At 51.2% G+C, this 23,602-nt stretch overlaps 1 protein-coding gene across 4 annotated transcripts in view; it reads right to left on the bottom strand.

Moving 5' to 3' along the window:
• The window catches only part of sesn1 (sestrin 1), a 128,603-nt gene extending 105,301 nt beyond the window's left edge, over positions 1-23,302 (bottom strand). For 2 of the 4 annotated variants that reach the window (XM_038799203.1, XM_038799202.1), the window contains exon 1: positions 22,686-23,301. In XM_038799203.1, the coding sequence (XP_038655131.1) occupies positions 22,686-22,979 (294 nt within the window). In that variant the 5' untranslated portion in view covers positions 22,980-23,301. Of the gene's footprint in view, positions 1-22,685 lie in introns of all 4 variants that reach the window. The other 2 variants (XM_038799204.1, XM_038799201.1) reach the window with 2 other exon arrangements.
• Between the last annotated feature and the right edge of the window lie 300 nt (positions 23,303-23,602).

Raw genomic sequence — 23,602 nt, 5'->3', positions numbered from 1 at the left:
TTCTATATAAGTTTGGGGAAAGTTTTTTTTCTCCCCTTTTTTTTCTGTGGGAAGGAAGAAAAAATTTTTTTTTCAAAAAAAATAATTCAGATTGATGAAGGACAGGAGGGTGGAAGGGGAGAGAAAAGAAAAGAAAAAACAATAAGCCGCTAAAGGAGGCGAAGAGCAGCGGCGAAGAAAGGAGGGAACATGGGTTCGCCACTAAATGAGAGGATGAGCAAAAGTGCTGACAGGATGGCGGAAGCCGAACCGCAAGGCAGGGCCGCACTACTTACAGTGGAGAAGATAACAGAGGTGATGGCAGTGGAGTGGAAAAGCAGTTCGCGAGGCACATGGAGGCCTTGAGGAACGAGATAGCGGTCGGATTGAAGTCATTGGTGGAGGAGGCAATCGCCCCGGTGAGGGTGGCGGTGACAAAGATATCGGCCGAGGTGAGAGAGCAGGGCGAGAAGATGAAGGAAGTGGAGGAGGTCGTGTCACGGCAACCAGGTCACCTCGATGGGGAACGAGCTGCGGAGGGTGGCTCGAAGACTTGGAGAACCGCTCAAGGCGGCACATTTTGAGAATTGTGGGCTTGCTCGAACGGAGAGAGGGCCCCAAGGCCAACACAATACTTCGCTAAGAAGTTGGCAGAGCTGATGGGGGAAGGTAAGGACCCCTCCCGGTACGAACTAGATCGAGCTCATCGGTCATTAAGGCAGCCCAAAGTGAACGAGCCGCCAAGAGCAGTAATTATCTGCTTTCATAAGTTCTGCATGAAAGAGAAAGTATTAAGCTGGGCGAAGCAGAAGCGTGAGGTGCTGTGGGATAGTACTGCGGTTCGGATCTACCAGGACTTGACGGTGGAGTTGGCAAAAAGACAAGCTGTGTTTGGGCGAGTGAAGGCAGCATTGTACAAGAGGGTGCGATTTAAAATGACGTAGCCGGCAAAGCTGAGGGTAACGTATAATGCCAAAGACTTTTATTTTGAGACAGCAGAAGTGACTGAGGCGTTCGTGAGGGCAGAAGGCTTGGGACAGACGTGAGGAACGGAACTGGAAGAGAGACTGTGACTGTGTTTGAGCAGCTGGAAAATGTATAAATGCTACAACTTTCTTTTTACTGATCTGTATTATAATTGACTTCTCTTTGCATTGTTACAGAGTTCAAGTTAATGATGGGTTGATTGGCGTTCTGTGTTGCGACGGTTAAATCTTATGTCAGTGAATTGTATTGGTTGGATTGTTGGTTTTATTTTTTTTCTTCTTTCTCTGGGACTGGGTGGAAGGACACGATGTATCTTGGTGGGGGGAGCCACCCACACTAGCTAACTAAAGTCAGCTAGTGAACAGAGGCGAGGTGAGAGGAGGGCTGCGGACGTTGGAGCCTGGATAGCAGGCTTCAATGGGCCTACGAGTCGAGCACCGGGGAGGGGGGGGAAGAGAATTGATGCTGGGAGATGTTTCTTCAGGGGGAAATGTAGGGGGGTTCTTGGGAGGAGGGGGGGGGGGGGGGGGGGGGGGGGGGGGGGAGAAGGGGTTTAATGTTAACAATGGACAAGCTTATGGGGCAAGGCCCGGTGGTATGATGATGATGGATAAGAAAGGTGGGTTTGGGGCGGGTGTTGAGAGACCCCCAGTAAGGATAGTCACGTGGATCATGAGAGGGCTAGGAGGTCCGGTCAAGAGGTCAAGGGTGCTCGCGCATCTTAAAAGTTTGAAAGCCGATGTTGCAATGCTGCAGGAGACTCACTCGAGGATGAAGGACCAGGTGAGACTTAAAAAGGGCTGGGTTAGTCAAGTGCTTCACTCTGGATTTGATGGAAGGGCTCGAGGGGCAGCCGTGTTGGTCAGCAAAAGGGTATGCTTCCAGATGGAGAAGGTGGTGGCAGATCAGGGGGGTAGATATGCGATTGTGACAGGGGCGCTGGAGGGGAGATTGGTGGCGCTGTTAAAGTGTATATGGTCTCAATTGGGACGATGTGGGATTTGCGAAGGTGGTGTTTGGGGCCATTCCTGACTTGGGCACACACGAGCTAATTGTGGGGCGGGGACTGGAACTTGGTGCAGGAGCCAAGGTTGGACAGATCACGGCTGCGATCGCTGGTCCCATCGATTGGGGGCGAAGTTGCTGGCTAGGCCAATGGTGGAAATGGGAGGGGTGGACCCTTGGAGGTTCCTGCACCCAAGGGAGCGGGAGTACTCATTTTTCTCAGCAGTCCATAAGGTATACCCGCAGATCGACTTTTCTGTGGTGGGAAAGGCTTTGCTGGCTGGAGTCAAGGAGTCGGAATACTTGGCAATTGCAGTGTCAGATTACGCTCCGCATTGTGTGGATATGGTACCAGAGAAGGGGGTAGTGCAGAGGCCAGGGTGGAAACTGGATGTGGGGCTTTTGGGGAACCAAGTGTTCTGTGAGAAAATTGAAAAGGTAATTAAGGAATATGTAGGTTTCAACTGTACGGGTGAGGTGTCGAAGGCAGTTGTCTGGGAGGCCTTAAAGGCGGTGGTGAGGGGAGAGGTAATTTTGTTTACGGCCAGGGTGGACAAAGAGGAGAGGTTGGAGCGGCAGAGGGTAATAGATGAGATGTTTGAGGTAGATAGGAGTTATGCAGAAGATGAGGATCCAGCGAAGCTGGAAAAGAGGAAGGAACTGCAGGCGAGCTTCGACCGCTGTCCACCAGGAAGGCAGTGCGCCAACTGAGACAAGCAAGGGGTGCAGTTTATGAACATGGAGATAAGGCGGGGTGGATGTTGGCAGGTCAGCTCCGGAGGGAGGCAGCGGCTAGGGAAATTCTTTAGATGAGGGATAGGGCAGGGAAGTTGGTGGTGGCTGCGGAGCTGATTAACAAGGTCTTTGAGGAGTTTTATGAGAGGTTGTACAGGCCAGAGCCACCCAGGGGAGACCGTGTGATGCAGGAATTTCTAGATGGGTTAGAGTACCCAAGGCTAGGGGAGGGGGACAGGGCTACATTAGAAGGAGCAATAGTGGAGCAGGAGATAAAGGATGCAATTGGGAGGATGCAGTCGGGGAAGGTGGCAGGGCTGGATGGGTTTCCGGTGGAATATTATTTAAAAATTCAAAGATAAGTTGGCACCCCTGATCGTGGTGATGTTTGAAGAGGAAATAGGGAAGTGGGTGCTGCCACAAACCTTGGGGCAGGCATCGATATAGGCGAAGGTACTGGCAGGTAGGCTGGAGGAGTGCCTCCCGAAGGTGGTGGGCGAGGATCAGACGGGGTTTATGAGAGGGAGGCAGCTTTTTTCGAACATTAGGAGGGTTTTGAATGTCGTTATGGCACCGGCAGAAGGGAAGGAAACAGAGGTGGTTGTGGCATTGGACGCCGAGAAGGCGTTTGACCAGGTAGAATGGGGGTACTTGATGGCAGTTCTGGAGCGGTTTGAGATTGGACCAAGATTTGTGAACTGGGTAAAGCTACTATATAAGGAGCCGAAGGCGAGTGTCCGCACAAACAACATCAGCTCGAGATACTTTTCTCTCCACCGTGGGACGAGGCAGGGATGTCCAATGTCCCCCCTGCTGTTTGCACTCGCGATTGAGCCATCGCATTAAGTTCGGGAGCATGGAAAGGAATAGTACGGGGGGGGGGGGGGGGGGGGGGGGGAGGGGGGGGGAATAGAGCATAGGGTGTCCTTATGTGCCGACGACTTGCTGCTGTATGTGTCGGAACCGAGTGCGTCGATAGGAGGGATATTGGAGCTACTGCGAGTATTTGGGTCTTTCTCGGGGTACAAGCTGAACCTGGACAACAGTGAGTATTTTGTGGTGTCTCGGCCAGGAGTGGGGGGGGGGCTGCCATTCCGTAGGGCAGGGACTCACTTTAGGTATCTGGGGGTGCAGGTTGCCCGGGTGTGGGGGAGGCTTTGCAGGTACAACATCACTAGTTTGGTAGGGAGAGTGAAAGCCAATCTGGCAAGGTAGGATGGTGTCCCCCTGTCACTGGCGGGTCAGGTATAGGTGGTGAAAATGAATGTGTTTTCCTGCCAAAGGCGTTTTTCAGGGATATTGAGGGAAGGATTACCTCGTTCATATGGGGAGGGAAGGTGGCCAGAGTTAGAAAGGTGCTACTACAGAGGGGAAGACAGTCAGGGGGTTTGGGTCTCCCGACCCTGATGTATTACTACTGGGCGGCGAATGTGGAGAAGGTGCGGAGCTGGGTCAGAGGGGTTGATTCCCAGTGGGTCAGAATGGAGGAGAGTTTGTGCAGGGGGTCGGGACTGAAAGCACTAGCAACAGCGCCGCTCCAGATAGCTCCGGGGAAATACTCAGGGAATCCGGTAATAATAGCTTCATTGAAAATTTGGAGGCAGTTTTGCCAACACTTCGGGTTGGGGGCAGGGTCAAGGGAAATGCCGATTCGGGGGAACCACAGATTTGAGCCAGGGAAGTGGGATGGAAGTTTTCGGAAATGGGAAGAGAAGGGGATTAAGACGCTCAAAGGTTTGTTTCTTAGGGGTCGGTTTGCAGGATTGAGGGAGCTGGAAGCAAAGTATGGGCTGGAGCAGGGAGAAATGTTTAGATACATGCAGGTTCGAGATTTTGCCAGGAAAGAGATACAGAGCTTCCCAGAGGAACCGGCTGGAGGAGGTGCTCACGACAAGGGAACTGGAGAGTGTCCCACTAACAGTTAGTTAGTGTCAGTGGTGTACAGGATAAGGCACCACTGGAAGGGATCAAAGCAAAGTGGGAGGACGAGTTGGGAGAGGCTATAGAGGAGGGGGTCTGGTGTGAGGTGCATCGGAGAGTAAATGTCTCCACCTCATGTGCGAGGTTGGGGTTGATACAGCTGAAGGTGGTATACAAAGCACACCTCACGAGGGCGAGGATGAGCAGATTCTTTGAAGGAGTTGAAGATGTGTGTGAGCGTTAGCAAGGGGGCCCCCGCTAATCACATTCATGTGTTTTGGTCCAGTCCAAAGCTAGAGGAGTACTGGAAGGAGGTTTTTCGGGTAATTTCCAAGGTGGTGCATGTGAAACTGGACACGGGTCCCCAGAAGGCCATATTCGGGGTGTCGGACCAGCCAGGGTTGGAAACTGGTGCGGAGGCAGATATCGTAGCCTTCGCCTCATTGATCACCCGAAGGCGGATCCTGCAGGGATGGAGGGCAGCCTCTCCAGCCTGTGCCCTGGCGTGGTGGGGGGACCTGTTGGAATACTTAACCCTAGAAAAGGTTAAGTTTGAACTGAGAGGAAAGACGGTGGGGTTCTACAAGTCATGGGCATTATTCATTATGCACTTTCAAGAACTGGATAACATCGAACATTAGTTGAGGGAGTATTTGGGGGGGGGGGGGGAAGAGAGGAGGAGGAGGAGGGAGGAGGGAGGGAGGAGGGAGGGAGGAGGGAGGGAGGGGGGGGGGTTGCGTATATTAAGGGTGACTATGGGTAATCCCTGATTCCTTTTTTGTCATTTGTTTATGTAAACATGCGGGCTGTTGTTTGGAGGTTGGTAGGAGGATGGGATAGTTGTTATTGTTATGGGGATTTACATATCTGTTGCTGATTATTGTTTACGTTGGTGGGTGTAAATTCTGGAGAAAATGTGAAAGAGAATAAAAATATTTTTTTAAAAATACACATCAGTATTTGGGCTCTGGAGACAGCAATACTAAACTATTTACTGTTGCAAGAATGGGAAATGGTGGCATAGTGGTAATGTTATTGAGTTAGTAATTCAAATCCCACCACAGCAGATGGTGGAATTTAAATTCATTTAATAAATCTGGAATATAATTTGACCATGTCATCTATCATCGATTGTCGCAAAACTCACCTGATTCTTGTGGAAAGGTAATCTGCTGTCCTTACCCAGTCTGCCCTACATGTCACTCCAGGCAGTAATGTGGTTGACTCTTAAATACCCTCTGAAATGAGTCTAGCATGTTCAAGGGCACTTGGAGGTGGGCACCAAATGCTGTAACGCCCATATCCCATCAATATTTGTATTTCAATTACACCAGGGTAACAGCAGCAAACTGGGTGCCGAGGGATACTGAAAGTTTATTATCACCTCCTGCATTAGAACTCAGCCACCTGGGCCAGTAAAACACTTACGCACCTTCCTTGCCACAATTTTGAATACTTTAAGAACACTTAATTAAAAATAAGTTATACCTGGCACAATGCAAGTCTTGTGGCACCGTGGGCAGTATCCCTACCTCTGGGCCAGAAGCTCTGGGTTCAAGCCCCACTTCAAGATTGGCCACGGAAGGTGCGTCCACGGATAACGTGGCCAATGATTATCAGTCTGTAAATTTTCCAGTACACCTGATGGCAGGCAGTTAGCAGCAGGAGAGTTTCCTAGTCAGCCATTCCGCAGAAGGCAATGGCAAACCACTGCAGTAATTTGCCCAGCATAATCTTAGATCACTACATGGTCGCCAACACCCTTTTAGGGCAAGGTTTTTCAAAGTTCGGGCCATGACCCACAAGTTGGTCTGGTGTCAGAAGGGTCACACTGTTCTGCATCCATCAGCCACTAACGCAGAGCTTCCCAACTTCAGCATTCAGAAGCCTACATGGAAAATCCTGCCCAAAATATTAATTCAGTCCTCTAGAGGGAGCAACTATTTAACGCATTTCCTGCAAGTCTCGCAGTTCCCCCGAACCCCAAATCCACCACCACCATCCTCTTCCCAGTGGCAGCTCTGCCTCAAAAAGCAAATGTTTTGCAGATTCCTCACCCTCTCCTGGCCAAAGTTTCAGCCTTCGCCCAGATGCAGTTTATTTGCACTTCCACCCCACTGGACCCCATGTATTCTGCCCCGATGCAGAACGGAGGACATAAAGGACATACTTCCCATCCAGGAGAATATTCTGCAGCAGAAAGAGTCCATCAGGAAATAGGAGACCATCAGAGAACTCACCGGCAAGCTGAGCAGATCCGAGAGTCAGAGTATATGCCCTCAATGAGTGAACACAAACCACGTCAGTGATCCCCTGTATGTGGGTGTGTTTGTTGTTTTCTAGGTGATTACAACAACTATACAACCAATGTAATGTCTCAATGCAGAAAATCTTCTGCAGATCTTCTTTCAGCTTTGTTCCTGCTGAGGGACCATGGAGCGTGCACGTCAGTGCAGAAGGCGGCCATTTGGCCCATCGTGTCTGCAAGAGTATACTATCCAGGCCCACACCCCAGCCCCTTAACCCCACCTAACATTTGGACACTAAAGGGCAATCCAGCATGGCCAATCCACCTAATCTGCACATCTTTGACATGAGGGGAAATCGGTGCACCCAGAGGAAACCCACGTAGACACGGGGAGAACACATAATTCCACACAGTCACCCAAGGTTAGAATCAAACCAGAGTCCCTGGCACTATGAGGCAGCAGTCCTAACCACTATGCTACCCCACAATTGTCTGTGGGTCAGTTTTAGTGTTAGCAGCATTCATCAACATTGATGAACCTGTTTCTAATAGTGTACTTTGAAGTTGAAAAAACTTGCATCAAATAATTAAATTGCATTTAAGGCAATTATAAATCAATATTGTAATATCACTCTCTTCAAATGTATGGCTATTTTATTTAGAAGAACCACACATGGTTCTCTCCCAGTGATATCTGTTCTTTATTCTCCTCTCCTCAGTCTTCTTCACTTCTTTGTTTCCAAAAGGCTTTGTCCCAGGGTCACAATTGTTGGTGGCTCTCCAGTATCTCTCATGAGTAACTATCCTTCATGTGTGATCCTGGACAGTGAACCTTTATAAATGGGAGGACATCACAGATATATATGGTCCTGTCCATATTTAATGTTGACATAAATTTAATGCAACACATGCTACTGCATTAAGAGAAGGAAAACTAGATGATTTACTTTCCCTCCCTTGCCTGTGGCAAGAAAACTTTAGTGTCTCAAACACTGCCTTGGCTTAGGATAGACAGTTACCAAACGTGGTGTGGGTCCTGAAAGTCGGCCAGTTGGCAAAAGTGGGTCCCAGGAAAAAAGTTTGAAAACACTGTTTTAGGGACGGTACCTGAAGGAGGAGGAGAAGGATATATGGCATACTCTTTACACATTTACCCGTTACACATTTTCCCTGGCCAAGTTCAAAATCAGAAAACTGTGGATGCTGGAAATCTGAAACTAAAGCAGAACATGCTGGGCATACTCAGTAGGTCTGACAGCATCTGTGGAGGAAGAAACAAGAGTTGACATTTCAGGAAGATGACCTTTTAAGTCAGGAACGCATTAACTTTGCCTTTGAGGCGAGTGGGAAAGGGAATGAAAGGAAAGCCAGTGGAAGACCAGACAGATTGAATAACAGGGGAGTTATTTTTAACAGGGCCAAATGGCAATGGGGCAAAAAAAGGAAACAGAGGATGTTCCTAAAGCAAGTGTGATGTTGTAGGGGCAGAAATAGCAGAGGATAATCCATCAAACACAGAGGCTGGTGGGATTGAAGGCGAAACAAGGGAAAACCGTATTGTGATTCTGTAAGGGTTGAGAGCAGAAGTGCAGGAAATGGGTTGGACAAGGTTGAAATCCAGTCAAACACAGTAGCAGGGTAATCCCAAACTGAGGAAAAAGGAAGACATACCAGAGGTGCTGGCATGGAAGATTTTGTAACAGATGCCATGAAGGTAGAGAAATTAGGAGAATGAAATATAATCTTTACAGGGTGCAGGTATGAGTGTCATCGAGGAGTCTAGCCAAGTTCTGTTTTTCTGGTAAAAATAACTTGTGTAAACCAAGCACAAGCAACTACTCCAATTTAAAATTAAATTTACAAATTCTTGCCTTTTACACTGCTAAGCACAACAGCACATGAACATATGGCAATCTTTTCAAAATGTATGTTTCTTTCTGATTATCATTGTTGTACTTTTCAATATCTCGACTTCCTTTTACCCAATCTGAATCGCTGCTTCCCTTGACCCTGAGCACCGCCATAAAGATACAAAATTCCCAGTGAATTCATTTTTAATCTTTTTTTTGGTTTTTTTTATGAATTTAGAATACCCAATTCTTTTTTTTTTCCAACTAAGGGGCTGGTTTAGCACAGGTCTAAATAGCACGCTTTTAAAGCAGACCAAGGCAAGCCAGCAGCACGGTTCATTTACCGGTCACATCTTTTTGGGTTGTGGGGGGTAAGACCCAGAGAGATATGGAGAGAATGCGCAAACTCCACACGGACAGTGCCCTGGAGTCGGGATTGAACCCAGGTCCTCAGCACCGTGAGGCAGCAGTGCTAACCACTGTGCCGCAGTGCATACCTGAATTAATTTTTATCTTTAACATTATTTACTTTTGCTATCCAAACAAGTATAACCATCTTCACTTCAATTCCTTTCCCTTTCTCTGCTCGATAACAGTTTAAACTGATACAGAGCACAACATCAGTCACCTGACCACATACAGTTTGTGGAATTACGGTCCATTCCATGGAGACGGTGTTGAAGTCAGCACTACTCATGCAACAAGAAACCACAAAATTATGCCCTGTACTCTCCTCTACGGTCTCGGCTAAGGTGCTGCACATCAGTAACTTACATTTTGGATGAACCCATTGTCCTGGTAAATCTCCTCTGCACCCTTTCCAGTGCTATCGCATCCCGCCTATAATGTGGATTCCAGAACTGCACTCAAAGCTCTAGCTGTGGCCTAACCAACCAGTTCCAGCATAACCTCCCTGCTCTTAAATTCTGTGCCTCAGCTAATAAAGGCAAGTATACCATATGCCTTCTTAACCACTTTATCCGCCTGCCCTGTTACCGTAAGGGACCAACATTCGTGAACACCAAGGTCTCCGATCCTCGGTGCTTTCCAGGGTCTTGTTGTTCATCATATTCCCATGCCTTGTTTGTCCTGTCCAAGTGCATCACCTCTCACTTATCCGGATTGAATTCCATTTGCCACTGATCAGCCTGTCTCTGTCCTCCTGTATTCAAAGGCTATTTTCCTCACACTATTTATCACCCCACCAATTTTCATTTCATCTGTGAATTTACTGATCATCCCTCCTACATTAATGTTTAAATCATTTATATAAAAACTACAAACAGCAAGGGCTCCAACGCTGAACCCTGCGAGACCCCACTGTACACAGGCTAGGCTTCCAGTCAGAAAAACACCCCTCGATTTACACACCTGGTCACCTCTTCAAATATTCAATCAAGTTGGTCAAACAAAACCATTCTAACTGTTCTTGATTTATCCCTGCCTTTTCAAATGCAGATTAAATCTGTCTCAGAATCGCTTCCAAAAGTTTCCCTACCTCGGAGGTTAGACTGACTGGCCTCTAGTTTCTTGGTTTATCCCTTCCTCCCTTTTTGAAGAATTGGCTGCAAATATTACTTGCCACTTGTCAGCCCAAGCCTAGATATTGTCCAGGCCTTGGTCTATTTGGACATGGACTGCTTCATATTCTGAGGTGTGGCGAATGGTGCTGAACATTGTGCAGTAAATCATCAGCGAACATTCCCACTTCTGACCTGATAATGGAAGGAAGGTCAGGGATGAAGCAGCTGAAGATGGCTGGGCCTGGGACACTACCCGGAGGAACTCCAAACTGCGAGATCAGATCTTCAACATTTAAGGGACTGAAAACAAAGAGGTGGTACTGTCTGAAGCTGGAGCCAACATGAGATTAAAGATCAGACAACATCACATCTGTATTTATCAATAGCTGTGCCATTTCTCCCTTTAATTCTGTTGAGTTTTTTTCCCTCAAATCAGGTGAGGTAGAACTGGTAGGTGGTTTGTGGGGTCGCCTGCCCTATCCAAATGGTCTGTGGGTGTTGAAGCTGAAGAACTACTGATTTTGATCATAGCTGAGCTTGTTTCATTTACATGTTTGAACCAATAGTGGCTTTGCAATATTCTCCAAATCTAGCAGCAAGAAAGGTGTTCCAACAGCACGGTCATCTGCCCATCATTGAGGTGTTAAAGCTCTGCTGAGTGAGACATGTTGTACATATGCTTGACACTAGAGTCCTGAAACAACTGCTCTACTCACTCAGTTACAGCAGGAGGGTTCCAGGAGGATCGTGGAAACCCTTTAGGGATGTCCTCAAAGCATCTCTGAATTAAACATCCCTGCTGACTCATGGGAGACTTTGGCTTGTGACCGACAAAAGCAAAGAACATTCAGAGGGCAGCAAAAGACTATCGGTAACATGCAGAGGAAGCACACAAAAATCCTACTAACCCACCTGACCAACCCTTTTAGCCCATCTCAGAACACATCGAGCTGCAGTGAAAGCAGGTCAGCCTAAATCCTGGGGGACTTACGAATATTTGAAAAGCAGATTTGAAAAGCACTTCAGTCACTTAACAAAAGTCTTATGAATTTCAGTGTTGAAACTTTGTGAATCATTAAAGGACAAGGCCATTTGGCCAATCGAGTCTGCACCAGCACTTGGAAAGAGCCCCCTACCTAAGCTCACATCTCTCCCTATCCCCACCAAACCTTTTTTGCACACCAAGGGAAATTTAGCATAGCCAATCCACCTAACCTGCACATTTTTGGACTGTCGGAGGAAACCAGAGCACCTGGAGGAAACCCACGCAGACACAGGGAGAACGTGCGGACTCCGCACAGACAATGACCCAAGCCAGGAATCGAACCTGGGACTCTGGAACTGTGAAGCAACTGTGCTAACCACTGTGCTGCCATGCTGCCCTTCATCGATGCAACATCCACATTATTTGGACAGAGATTGCCTAGTTTTATAATAGTGATGGCCTAGCATAATAAAGATTATGCTCCCAGATTCTGGTTTTCCCCATGGGACTGTATCTATCCCATCAAATTTATTTTTCATTTTAATTTTTTGATTATATCACCCCTTAACCTTCTCAAGAGAAACTGAAGAGAATATAAGCTGTTTCACAACTCTGCTTCGCAACTCCAAGAAGTTCCTGACCTTTAAAGCATTAGTTAGAAAAAGCTCAACATTGAAAGTAAGCCAAATGCATTCAAGAAGTCAACACAATACCCAATGTCGATGTATTTACATATGTCCTTTATTTCCCCCCATGTATATAACGATCTGTCTGGACTGTACGCAGAACAATACTTTTCACTATACCTCAGCACACATGGCAATAAATCTCAAACCAATACACGTTATTCTTTACACATTCTTAACTGCTTTTGGAAATTAAAGGAAAATGTATGTTGTATTAATCTCTATACAGATGCTAAACTTTGTATAGCATCCTTGCTGGATGAACCTCATTTTCATTCAATTTACAGCTTTTGGCATGTCACATATCTAATTTTCACTCAAATGCAGTCAGTGCATGATATCACCAATTCCAGAATCAGTACATAACCTAAGAAGTAAATCCCTCAAGAGCACAGAAGCTATGCTAAATATGCTAGCTATCACAACTGAGATGAGCTGGCACTATTTTAGAGCACCACATCACATGTTGTTACTTGCATGAATTGGATTGAAATTGATACAGCAGGATGTCTGCCAACACAATTTTAAAAATGAAGCTGGTCTCTCGGTGGCACATAAAATGCTCTCTCCTAGTATGTCATAACAGGAACCTGGGTCCACAATTCCAACCAGATAAATTCCAGATCTATAATCTTCAAGGATGCCAAAAAGGTCAAAGCTGGTTGAAGTAGTTCTGGAGAAATATTGATGACATCTTCGATACCCGTCATTCTAAAAGTGGCATTGTGTACACCATAATTCTCAGTTTGATTAAAAAATAGTTTTTATGCCAGTTCAGCCAATTCCCTGCTCCTGTTAATTGCTATGGGTGAGATTTGTACTGGAATATATCTGCAAGGGCCATCATAAACATAATCAAAAGCCAAGACTAAATTATACACCAGTGCCTTTCCAACAAAACTGAATCCAAGGCCTGCCAAGAAACATTATACTTGGATCAGAATTGTTTAAACCATAGCAATCTGAAAATGCTTGTAGCATAGCCCATTGAAACATTCACTCAATCTAAACAAAGGGATTTAAAACATGAGCCATATACAACTGATATGATTTGCAGAAAGATCAACTCTCATATAAAATCTGGCACAGAACTGTCAAGGAAAACATATGCACAGAAAAACAATAACTGCTGAATATATTGCATTTGATCAGTAATTCTACACAATGGTAAGAAATAGGATGTGGCTTGGAACATAAATTATACTGGAGGATCACACCTCTTGCAGATATCACTAGCGTCAACTTGTAGTTCTATTGCAATTGCACATTCAACTGCAACAAGACCTTTAAAAGAAAAGACCACATTGTTTACTGGGTTTGGGGGTGTGTGATACATGCGTTGCTACGGTCTTGGGGGTGTTATACTTATTATGTTGTCCTATTGTTGCTTGCTATTGTTTGTTGTTATATTTTCTGTAAAAATTTTCAATAAAAATTACTTTTTAAAAAAAAAGAAAAGACCATTAAAAAAATCCCCGCATAGAAGATGCAAGTACCATAAGAGGTAGGAGCAGAATTAGGCCACTCAGCCCATCAAGTCTGCTCCGCCATTCAATCATGGCCGATATTTTCTCATCCCCATTCTCCTGTCTGCTCCCCATAACCCCTGATCCCCTTATTAATCAAGAACCTATCTCTGTCTTAAAGACACTCCATGATTTGGCCTCGACAGCCTTCTGTGGCAAAGAGTTCCACAGATTCACCAGCCTCTAGCTGAAGAAATTCTTCCTCATCTCTGTTTTAAAGGATTGTCCCTTTAATCTGAGATTGTGTCCTCTGCTTCTAGTTTCTCCTACAAGTGGAAACATCCTCTCCATGTCCACTCTCTCCAGGCCTCCCAGTATCTTGTAAGTTTCAATAAGTTCCCCCCTCATCCTACAGGGCCCAAAACTGCTCACAATATTCCAAATGGGGTCTGACCAGAGCCTTATAGCCTCAGAAGTACCTCCCTGGTCTTGTATTCTAGCCCTCTCGACATGAATGCAAACATTGCATTTGCCATCTTAACGGCCGACTGAACCTGCATGTTAACCTTAAGAGAATCTTGAACAAGGACTCCAAAGTCCCATTGTACTTCTGATTTCCTAAGTATTTCCCCATTTTGAAAATAGTCTATGCCTAAATTCCTCCTTCCAAAGTACATAACTTCACACTTTTCCACAGTGTATTTCATTTGCCACTTCATCGCCCACTCTCCTAGCTTGTCCAATTCCTTCTGCATCCTCCTTGCTTCCTCAATACTACCTGCCCCTCTACAGATCTTTGCATCATCTGCAAACTTAGCAACAGTGCCTTCAGTTCCTTCTTCCAGAACCAAAAGGTTTGTTTCCTTCTGGTGTTTTCGATAGGCTCCTCAGAAAGCTGGTTATGGCACAGTTGCACAAATCAGGAAAAGTCCCATGTTTAATCCTTGGACGATGCAGATCTGAGGCAAAATGGCAGTGGCCACCAATACAATTTCCCCCAAGGTTTAGCAGTGAAATTCAGCAAGGATTCAATTGGTTGATTTCCTCTGAATGCCAGTGGATATTGTGAACATGCTGACCTTATTGAAAAGAAAGAAAATATTTGATCTAATTTTTATAAGAAATACATTGAACATAAGAACTAGGAGCAGGAGTAGGCTATCTGGCCCCTCGAGCCTGCTCCACCATTCAATGAGATCATGGCTGATCTTTTGTGGACTCAGCTCCACTTGCCGGCCCGAACACCCTTAATCGGAATATATTTTAGCAATCAAGCTATTACAAATGATTAACTTATCACTCGCATGAAGTTGGCTCAGGACTATGTCATGGCTTGTCTACAATATCAGCCACAGTGAAATAGTCTGCCAAAATCCTCTGATTGGGGTCACAATGAAGAATAGCAATCGCAGAAACCAGAACCAGAAAAAAACTAGTCTTCAAGAAATAGATTTCAAAAAACATAGAAAGTACAAATGTAAAATAACAGAATCACAGACAGCTTCCTTAATTGAGGTCAGTTGCATCACCACACATCAAACTCAATTAAACAATGCTACAAATTCGACAGGAATCACCTATCATGAACTAACTAGTGTTTTTCACATTTTCCTCTCCTCTTCTAAATGCACTGATCTGTCATCTTCTAGTATCCAAGTAACCTTTATTAATTTATATGCCTCGACAGAAACTTCTGGCAGGCTATTTAACTGTGGAGTATGGGGGGGGGCTCAGAATCTGGCTTGCCCGTGTTCTCATCCGACTTTCACATAGGGTTGTTAGAGAGCAAATGGAAATCCAGCCTGACTTGCCTATCCCTAACCCAGAAATGTTATGGTTAGTTATAGCACCCCAGGCTCAGATGAGTTATTTTGGCACACACTAACCAATACGCCAGAGATCTTCCTTGTGTGCATTAATGATCAACTCACTGGGCCATCAGAAAGCCCCCGAATATTGAGTGATAAAGGACTGAACAGACTACAAATACATTTCGATGAAATTGTAAAAAGATGATGGCAATGTTAATTATCACAATTCCTAAAATGGATGTGCATTCCCAAAATTGTATATTAAAAACATAAAAACTTTATTTAAGTTGAAGAGCAGCCAGCTCACCCTACGCATTCACACACCTCAGACACCTACAGAACTACAAGCAAATGCTACAAAGTAGGTTGCTCTCTCCATGGTTCACTGGTCAGCATATCAGAGTATGAAAAGTATGCCTTCCTGAAGATACTGGTAGCTTTTCAGTGATGTTCAAAATGTTCCACTTTTTGTCACAACTATCACAACCTTTGAAGAGTATGTGGCTATTCACAATGGTATAGCTTTCACACTACAATGACAAGTGCTTTGTTTTCTAATCCTGAAAGGAGAAGACAGTTGGAGAAGCTTAGAGAACACTCTGCCGCTGATGGTCAAATTTAGTAAGTGAAGTGCACAAGAGGGCAAAGTCAGTGAAACAAGTGTGCTCTGGGGGATATTAAGACTGGAACAGGTTGCAAAGATAGGCTGGTGCAATGCCATGCAAGGCTTTACAGATGAGGTTAAGACATTTACACTCAAAGCCTTGGTGAATTTGGTGCCAGTGCATAGTAGAGTAAAAGCAGACATATATAGCAGAGATTTGGACAGTTGTTGATGGAGAGAGCAGGAACCAAGAGGCCAGCAAGCAGCATACTGAAGTAGTCGAGTCTAGATGTGGCAAAGTTGCAAACAGAAGTTTCAGCTACAAAGATACTGATGTAGGAGTAGAGTTGGCATCAGGTTCAGAGGTGGGAGTAAGCAGTAACAGAAACAACATGACTCCGAAATTCAGTTCATGGTCCAAGGTCATGAACAGGCTACAATAGTGGTGAAGAAGAGAGAAAGAAACATCGCCTTGGGAGTGGAATTTATGGTTGGAAGTGAAGGCAGCTTCTGTTGCCAAGTGTTGAACTGGAGGAAACTCGGACTAAACTGGGCATCTGACAAAAGCAGCGGAAGGGTCAAATTGTGGCTATGACTAGTGGTGCCCCGCAAGGTTCTACGTAGGGCCTTCAACTATTCACCATATTCATCAACAACTTAGACAACAGGATGGAAAGCCACATGTTCAAATTTTCCAATGACTCAAAGATAGGCAGCATGCAGGTGGCATACTATTTAAAATAGATATTGATATATTGAGTATATGTGCAAAACTGTGATGAATTAATTTTTTTTTTTTAATGAGGTAATCCACATTGGATCCAAAAGGATAGAGCAGGTATTTCCTGAATGTGAAAAGGTAGAAACATTGTTTGCATAGGGTTTTACAATGTCAGGAACAGGTCCTAAAAGTAATTAAAGCAGCTCATGGAATGCTGGCCTTCAAATCTAGAAAGGGAGTAAAGATCACGCTGATTTAAATCAGACCAGACATACTTTGGGAAGTTCTGGGCACCACACCTTTGGAATGATATATTGGTCTTGGAAGACATGCAGTGATTTGCCAGAATAAAAATCTGGATTCCAAGGCTCTCTATCCAAGGAACATTTTACTTGCCGGAAGGGTGGATGAGTGAAATTTCGCTAGATTGGTTTCTGGGATGAGAGAATTGTCCTATTTTCTCTGGAGTTTAGAGAAGTGATTGCAATGTGATATGCAAGAGTCTGAAGGGGCTTTCCAGGGTAGAAAAGTCTCAGGATAAAGAGTTGATCCTTTAGGGCCGAGAAGAGGAGAAATTTCTTCACTCGGAGGATTGTAAATCTTCAGAATTTCACACCTCAGGGAGTTGCGGATGTTCCTTATTCAAGCTTAAAATATATTTTTGACCTTTCAGCAAATCAAGGGATATATTAACAGGTGGAAAAGTGCAGTTGGGGCAAAAGATCAGCCTTGATCATATTGAATATTGGAGCAAGCTGGAGGGGCCTTTTGGTATACTCCTGTTCCTATTACTTAACCTTGATGATAAATAAACGATGTGCTCTTGTTTGACAGTGAACAGGTTGGTTGTAGAAAGAAAACTGAACCTGGATGTTAATCTTTGTCCTCTAAGATAATCCTGGAGCAATGGACGGTTTTAATAGAGAGCAAAACACAGTAGAATAGGACTTGACCTGGTTGAGTCAGTAATAAAAAAAAAAACCTGAATGCACCAGTTGTCTGAATGAGCCATTCCACCGTCATCTCCCTGTAACTCTGTACATTCTTCCTTTTCCAATAGCAGTCTAATTCCTTCTCAAATGCTTCAATTGAAACTTCCTCCACTCCACTTTCAGGCAGTGCATTCCAGACGTTAACCACTTGCTGCATGAATTTTTTTTTCTCATAACGCTTTTGCTTCTTTTATCAATAACTTGATATCTGTGCCCTCTGGTTCTCATACCCGAGTGAGGGACAGTTCAGATCGCTCATGATTTTGAATATCATCAAATCTCCTCTCAGTCTTTTCTTCTCCAAGGAAAACAGTCCCAACTTCTCCAACCTATCTTCATTACTACTGAAGTTGCTCTTCTTAGGACGATTCTCATGATTCTTTCCTGCACATGTTTCATGAAGTCCAGCACCCAGAACTGGACACAATACTCCAGCTGAGGCCAAACTAGAGTCCAATACATGTTCAACATAACATCCCACTCTTGTACTTTATGCACCTATTAGTAAAGCCTAGTATACATTATACTTTATTAACCGCGCTCTCTACATGTCCAACACCTCCAGTGACTTAAGCACTAGCTTTCGCTGCTCCTGCACCACTAAAATAATCCTTTATTTAAAACTGTCTCTCCACATTCTTCTGACCAAAATTTAATCACGTCACATTTTTCCACACAAAACTTCATCCATCTGCGCATTCCACAGAATTGTTTATGTCCTTTTGAAGTTTATACTATGCTGCAAACAGTTCACAATGCTTCCAAGTTTTGATCATCCAAAAATTTTGAAATTCTGCCCTGTGCACCAGGGTCTAGGTCACTTATAAGGTCCCAACACTGGTCCCTGGGGAAGTCCACTATAAACCTTCATCCATCCTGAAAAACATCCATTAGCCACTATTTTCAGTTTCCTGTCAATTTTGTATCAGTGCTGCTATTAGGGGCTGGTTTAGCACTGGGCTAAATCGCTACTTTGAAAGCAGACCAAGGCAGGCCAGCAGCACGGTTCGATTCCCGTACCAGCCTCCCCGAACATGCGCCGGAATGTGGCGACTAGGGGCTTTTCGCAGTAACTTCATTTGAAGCCTACTCGTGACAATAAGCGATTTTCATTTCATATTGTTCTTTTTATTGCAGGAAACATAACTTTGCTCACAAGTCTGTTTTGCAGCACTGTATCAAAGGCCTTTTGAAATCCAAGAACATTGCCCTTCTCAACTCACTGTGCTACCTCATCTGAAAAGGAAGACCTCCCATGCCTTTTGTTGAACAGTGCCATGGGATCTCCAACATCAAACTGAAAGGGCAGGTGGTGAATCATTTGAAAGACAGTAACTCCAACAGAACTAAGCATCTATCTGAAGGTAAACTTGAACCAATAACTTTCTGACTCAGAAGACAGTGTGCAACCATTGAGCAAAGATTGACACCTAATATGATGATAATCAAAAATGCTCTTCAACATACTTCATCTATGTTCAATACTTTTGTTAAATGTTAAGCTGTCGGGGGGGGGGGGGGGGGGGGGGGGGGGGGGGGGGGGGGGGTCGGGGGGGGGGGAGAGGAGGGGGGGGTCCGGGGGGGGGGAGAGGAGGGGGGGGGGGGAGAGAGAGGAGGGGGGGGTCGGGGGGGGGAGAGGAGGGGGGGGGGGGGGGGGGGAGAGGGGGGGGTCGGGGGGGAGAGGAGGGGGGGGTCGGGGGGGAGAGGAGGGGGGGGTCGGGGGGGAGAGGAGGGGGGGGTCGGGGGGGAGAGGAGGGGGGGGTCGGGGGGGGAGAGGAGGGGGGGGTCGGGGGGGAGAGGAGGGGGGGGTCGGGGGGGGAGAGGAGGGGAGGGTCGGGGGGGGGAGAGGAGGGGGGGGTCGGGGGGGAGAGGAGGGGGGGGTCGGGGGGGAGAGGAGGGGGGGGTCGGGGGGGAGAGGAGGGGGGGGTCGGGGGGGAGAGGAGGGGGGGGGGGGAGAGGAGGGGGGGGTCGGGGGGGAGAGGAGGGGGGGGTCGGGGGGGAGAGGAGGGGGGGGTCGGGGGGGAGAGGAGGGGGGGGGTCGGGGGGGAGAGGAGGGGGGGGTCGGGGGGGAGAGGAGGGGGGGGTCGGGGGGGGAGAGGAGGGGGGGGTCGGGGGGGAGAGGAGGGGGGGGTCGGGGGGGAGAGGAGGGGGGGGTCGGGGGGGAGAGGAGGGGGGGGTCGGGGGGGGAGAGGAGGGGGGGGTCGGGGGGGAGAGGAGGGGGGGGTCGGGGGGGAGAGGAGGGGGGGGTCGGGGGGGAGAGGAGGGGGGGGTCGGGGGGGAGAGGAGGGGGGGTCGGGGGGGAGAGGAGGGGGGGTCGGGGGGGAGAGGAGGGGGGTCGGGGGGGAGAGGGGGGGGGGTCGGGGGGGAGGAGGGGGGGGTCGGGGGGGAGAGGAGGGGGGTCGGGGGGGAGAGGGGGGGGGTCGGGGGGGAGATGGAGGGTGGGTCGGGGGGAGATGGAGGGTGGGTCGGGGGGGAGATGGAGGGTGGGTCGGGGGGAGATGGAGGGTGGGTCGGGGGGGAGAGGAGAGGGGGTCGGGGGGGAGAGGAGAGGGGGGTCGGGGGGGAGAGGGGAGGGGGGTCGGGGGGAGAGGAGAGGGGGGTCGGGGGGGAGAGGAGAAGGGGTCGGGGGGGAGGAGAAGGGGTCGGGGGGGAGGAGAAGGGGTCGGGGGGAGGAGAAGGGGTCGGGGGGGAGGAGAAGGGGTCGGGGGGGAGGAGAAGGGGTCGGGGGGGAGGAGAAGGGGTCGGGGGGGAGGAGAAGGGGTCGGGGGGGAGGAGAAGGGGTCAGGGGGAGGAGAAGGGGTCGGGGAGGAGAAGGGGTCGGGGGGGAGGAGAAGGGGTCGGGGGGGAGCAGAAGGGGTCGGGGGGGAGCAGTGAGGGGTCGGGGGGGAGCAGTGAGGGGTCGGGGGGGAGGAGGGGGGGGTCGGGGGGAGGAGGGGGGGGTCGGGGGGGGAGGAGGGGGGGGGGGGGGGGGGAGGAGGGGGGGTCGGGGGGGGAGGAGGGGGGGTCGGAGGGGGGGTCGGTTGGGGGAGGAGGGGGGGTCGGTTGGAGGAGGAGGGGGGGGTCGGGGGGGGAGGAGGAGGGGGGTCGGTGGGGGAGGAGGAGGGGGGTCGGAGGAGGGGGGTCGGGGGGGTCGGAGGAGGGGGGGTCGGAGGAGGGGGGGTCGGAGGGGGGGTTCGGGGGGGGAGGAGGAGGGGGGGTCGGGGGGGGAGGAGGAGGGGGGGTCGGGGGGGGGAGGAGGAGGGGGGGTCGGGGGGGGGAGGAGGAGGGGGGGTCGGGGGGGGGGAGGAGGAGGGGGGGGCGGGGGGGGGAGGAGGAGGGGGGGTCGGGGGGGGAGGAGGAGGGGGGTCGGGGGGGGAGGAGGAGGGGGGTCGGGGGGGAGGAGGAGGGGGTCGGGGGGGGAGGAGGAGGGGGGTCGGGGGGGGAAGGAGGAGGGGGGTCAGGGGGGGAGGAGGGGGGGGTCAGGGGGGGAGGAGGGGGGGTCAGGGGGGAGGAGGGGGGGTCGGGGGGGGAGGGTCGGGGGGGGAGGAGGAGGGGGGTCGGGGGGGAGGAGGAGGGGGGGTCGGGGGGGGAGGAGGAGGGGGGTCGGGGGGGGAGGAGGAGGGGGGGTCGGGGGGGGAGGAGGAGGGGGGGTCGGGGGGGGAGGAGGAGGGGGGGTCGGGGGGGGAGGAGGAGGGGGGGTCGGGGGGGGAGGAGGAGGGGGGGTCGGGGGGGGAGGAGGAGGGGGGGTCGGGGGGGAGGAGGAGGAGGAGTCGGGGGGGAGGAGGAGGGGGGTCGGGGGGAGGAGGAGGGGGGGTCGGGGGGGAGGAGGAGGGGGGGTGGGGGGGGAGGAGGAGGGGGGGTCGGGGGGGGAGGAGGTGGGGGGGGTCGGGGGGGAGGAGGAGGGGGGGTCGGGGGGGTCGGGGGGGAGGAGGAGGGGGGTCGGGGGGAGGAGGAGGGGGGGTCGGGGGGGGAGGAGGAGGGGGGGTCGGGGAGGGAGGAGGAGGGGGGGTCGGGGGGGGAGGAGGAGGGGGGGTCGGGGGGGGAGGAGGAGGGGGGGACGGGGGGGGGGAGGAAGAGGGGGGGGTCGGGGGGGGGGGAGGAGGAGGGAGGAGGAGGGGGGTCGGGGGGGGAGGAGGAGGGGGGGTCGGGGGGGGGAGGAGGAGGGGGGACGGGGGGGGGAGGAGGAGGGGGGGGGAGGAGGAGGGGGGGACGGGGGGGGGGGGAGGAGGAGGGGGGACGGGGGGAGGAGGAGGGGGGACGGGGGGGGAGGAGGAGGGGGGGGTCGGGGGGGGGAGGAGGGGGGGGGGGGAGGAGGGGGGGGGGGGGGGGGGGGGAGGAGGAGGGGGGGAGGAGGAGGGGGGGTCGGGGGGGAGGAGGAGGGGGGGTTGGGGGGGAGGAGGAGGGGGGGTCGGGGGGGGGGAGGAGGAGGGGGGGTCGGGGGGGAGGAGGAGGGGGGGTCGGGGGGGAGGAGGAGGGGGGGTCGGGGGGGGAGGAGGAGGGGGGGTCGGGGGGGAGGAGGAGGGGGGGTCGGGGGGGGGGAGGAGGGGGGTCGGGGGGGAGGAGGGGGGTCGGGGGGGAGGAGGAGGGGGGGTCGGGGGGGGAGGAGGAGGGGGGGTCGGGGGGGGGGGAGGAGGAGGGGGGGTCGGGGGGGGGGGAGGAGGAGGGGGGGTCGGGGGGGGAGGAGGAGGGGGGGTCGGGGGGGGAGGAGGAGGGGGGGTCGGGGGGGGGGAGGAGGAGGGGGGGTCGGGGGGGGAGGAGGAGGGGGGGTCGGGGGGGGGAGGAGGAGGGGGGGTCGGGGGGGGGAGGAGGAGGGGGGGTCGGGGGGGGGAGGAGGAGGGGGGGTCGGGGGGGGAGGAGGAGGGGGTCGGGGGGGAGGAGGAGGGGGGTCGGGGGGGGAGGAGGAGGGGGGTCGGGGGGGGAGGAGGAGGGGGGGTCGGGGGGGAGGAGGAGGGGGGGTCGGGGGGGGGAGGAGGAGGGGGGTCGGGGGGGGGAGGAGGAGGGGGGGTCGGGGGGGGAGGAGGAGGGGGGTCGGGGGGGGGGAGGAGGAGGAGGAGGGGGGGGTCGGGGAGGAGGAGGAGGAGGGGGGGTCGGGGAGGAGGAGGGGGGGTCGGGGAGGAGGAGGAGGAGGGGGGGTCGGGGAGGAGGAGGAGGAGGGGGGGTCGGGGGGGGTTTGAACCGACTGACGTTTTCTCACCTGCACCGCCTGAAGGATGGCCCCACACTTGTCGCTGACGTCGCTGAAGGGACATCTCCGGGACAGCAGCAGCAGCCGCACCAGGCAGTGATTGAGGCCGCCGGCGGGGCGGGGAGCAGCGGCCGAGCCGGAGCAGGAGCCGGGCGCAGGCGGCGGGGGTTTGCCGTTGGTCGGGCCGGCCTTCTCGCTCAAGCTCAGCACCAGCTGCCGGACTCCGTCCAGGGCCACTTCCCGCAGTTTGGCGTCCCTGCTGCACAGCCCGTCCCACCGCCCGGCGCCATCACCGTCTTCCATAGGGAAAATCCAGTCAGTCAGAAACTTCCAGAATATTCCCGCTCCGACCGCTCAGTCCCTTCAACTTCACACCGATCCTGAGAGCTGCTCCTCAGCGACATGTAAAATATCCCCGCTAAAGCCGCTTAATATCTTCCCTCAGCAACTGTCTACATGACACCAGGAGTGGAGGAGTGTGAGAATGGGGAAAATAACTTTAGGAAACCTCGAGCAGTTAGATTTGCGGGGAACTCGGTTCCCCAGCCGCCGGTTTGAATTGAGTTTTCTTTACAATAAACTCTCGGCCGCTTCAGTTCGCTGTGCAACCAAACCCCAGTCACCCTCTTTGACTGACACCGAGGGCCATCCAATGGACAGCCGCCCTCGCTGCAGCTGCGCCCGCCCTCCGCCAACACCCGGCCAATCGGATTCCGTCACTGACCTCGCAAGTTCGGTTGGACTCTCCTCCCCCTGCCCGGGCTGGTTAGTGCGCACGCGCATTACCTGCCCGCTCTTTCTCTCCCCCCCCTCTCGGGAGTTGTGGTTCTTTCTGCGGGCTCTGGTCATCGGTGCGACTGTTCGGAGCTGGCGAGAGGAACTACATATCCCAGAGGCGTTAGCGCCGGTCTGAGCCAGGACGTGAC

This window comes from Scyliorhinus canicula, chromosome 6, assembly GCF_902713615.1.
Source record: "Scyliorhinus canicula chromosome 6, sScyCan1.1, whole genome shotgun sequence".
Taxonomy (NCBI): Eukaryota; Metazoa; Chordata; class Chondrichthyes; order Carcharhiniformes; family Scyliorhinidae; genus Scyliorhinus; species Scyliorhinus canicula.
Note: the sequence above shows the minus strand (reverse complement) of the source record. Positions and strands in the feature narration are given on the sequence as shown.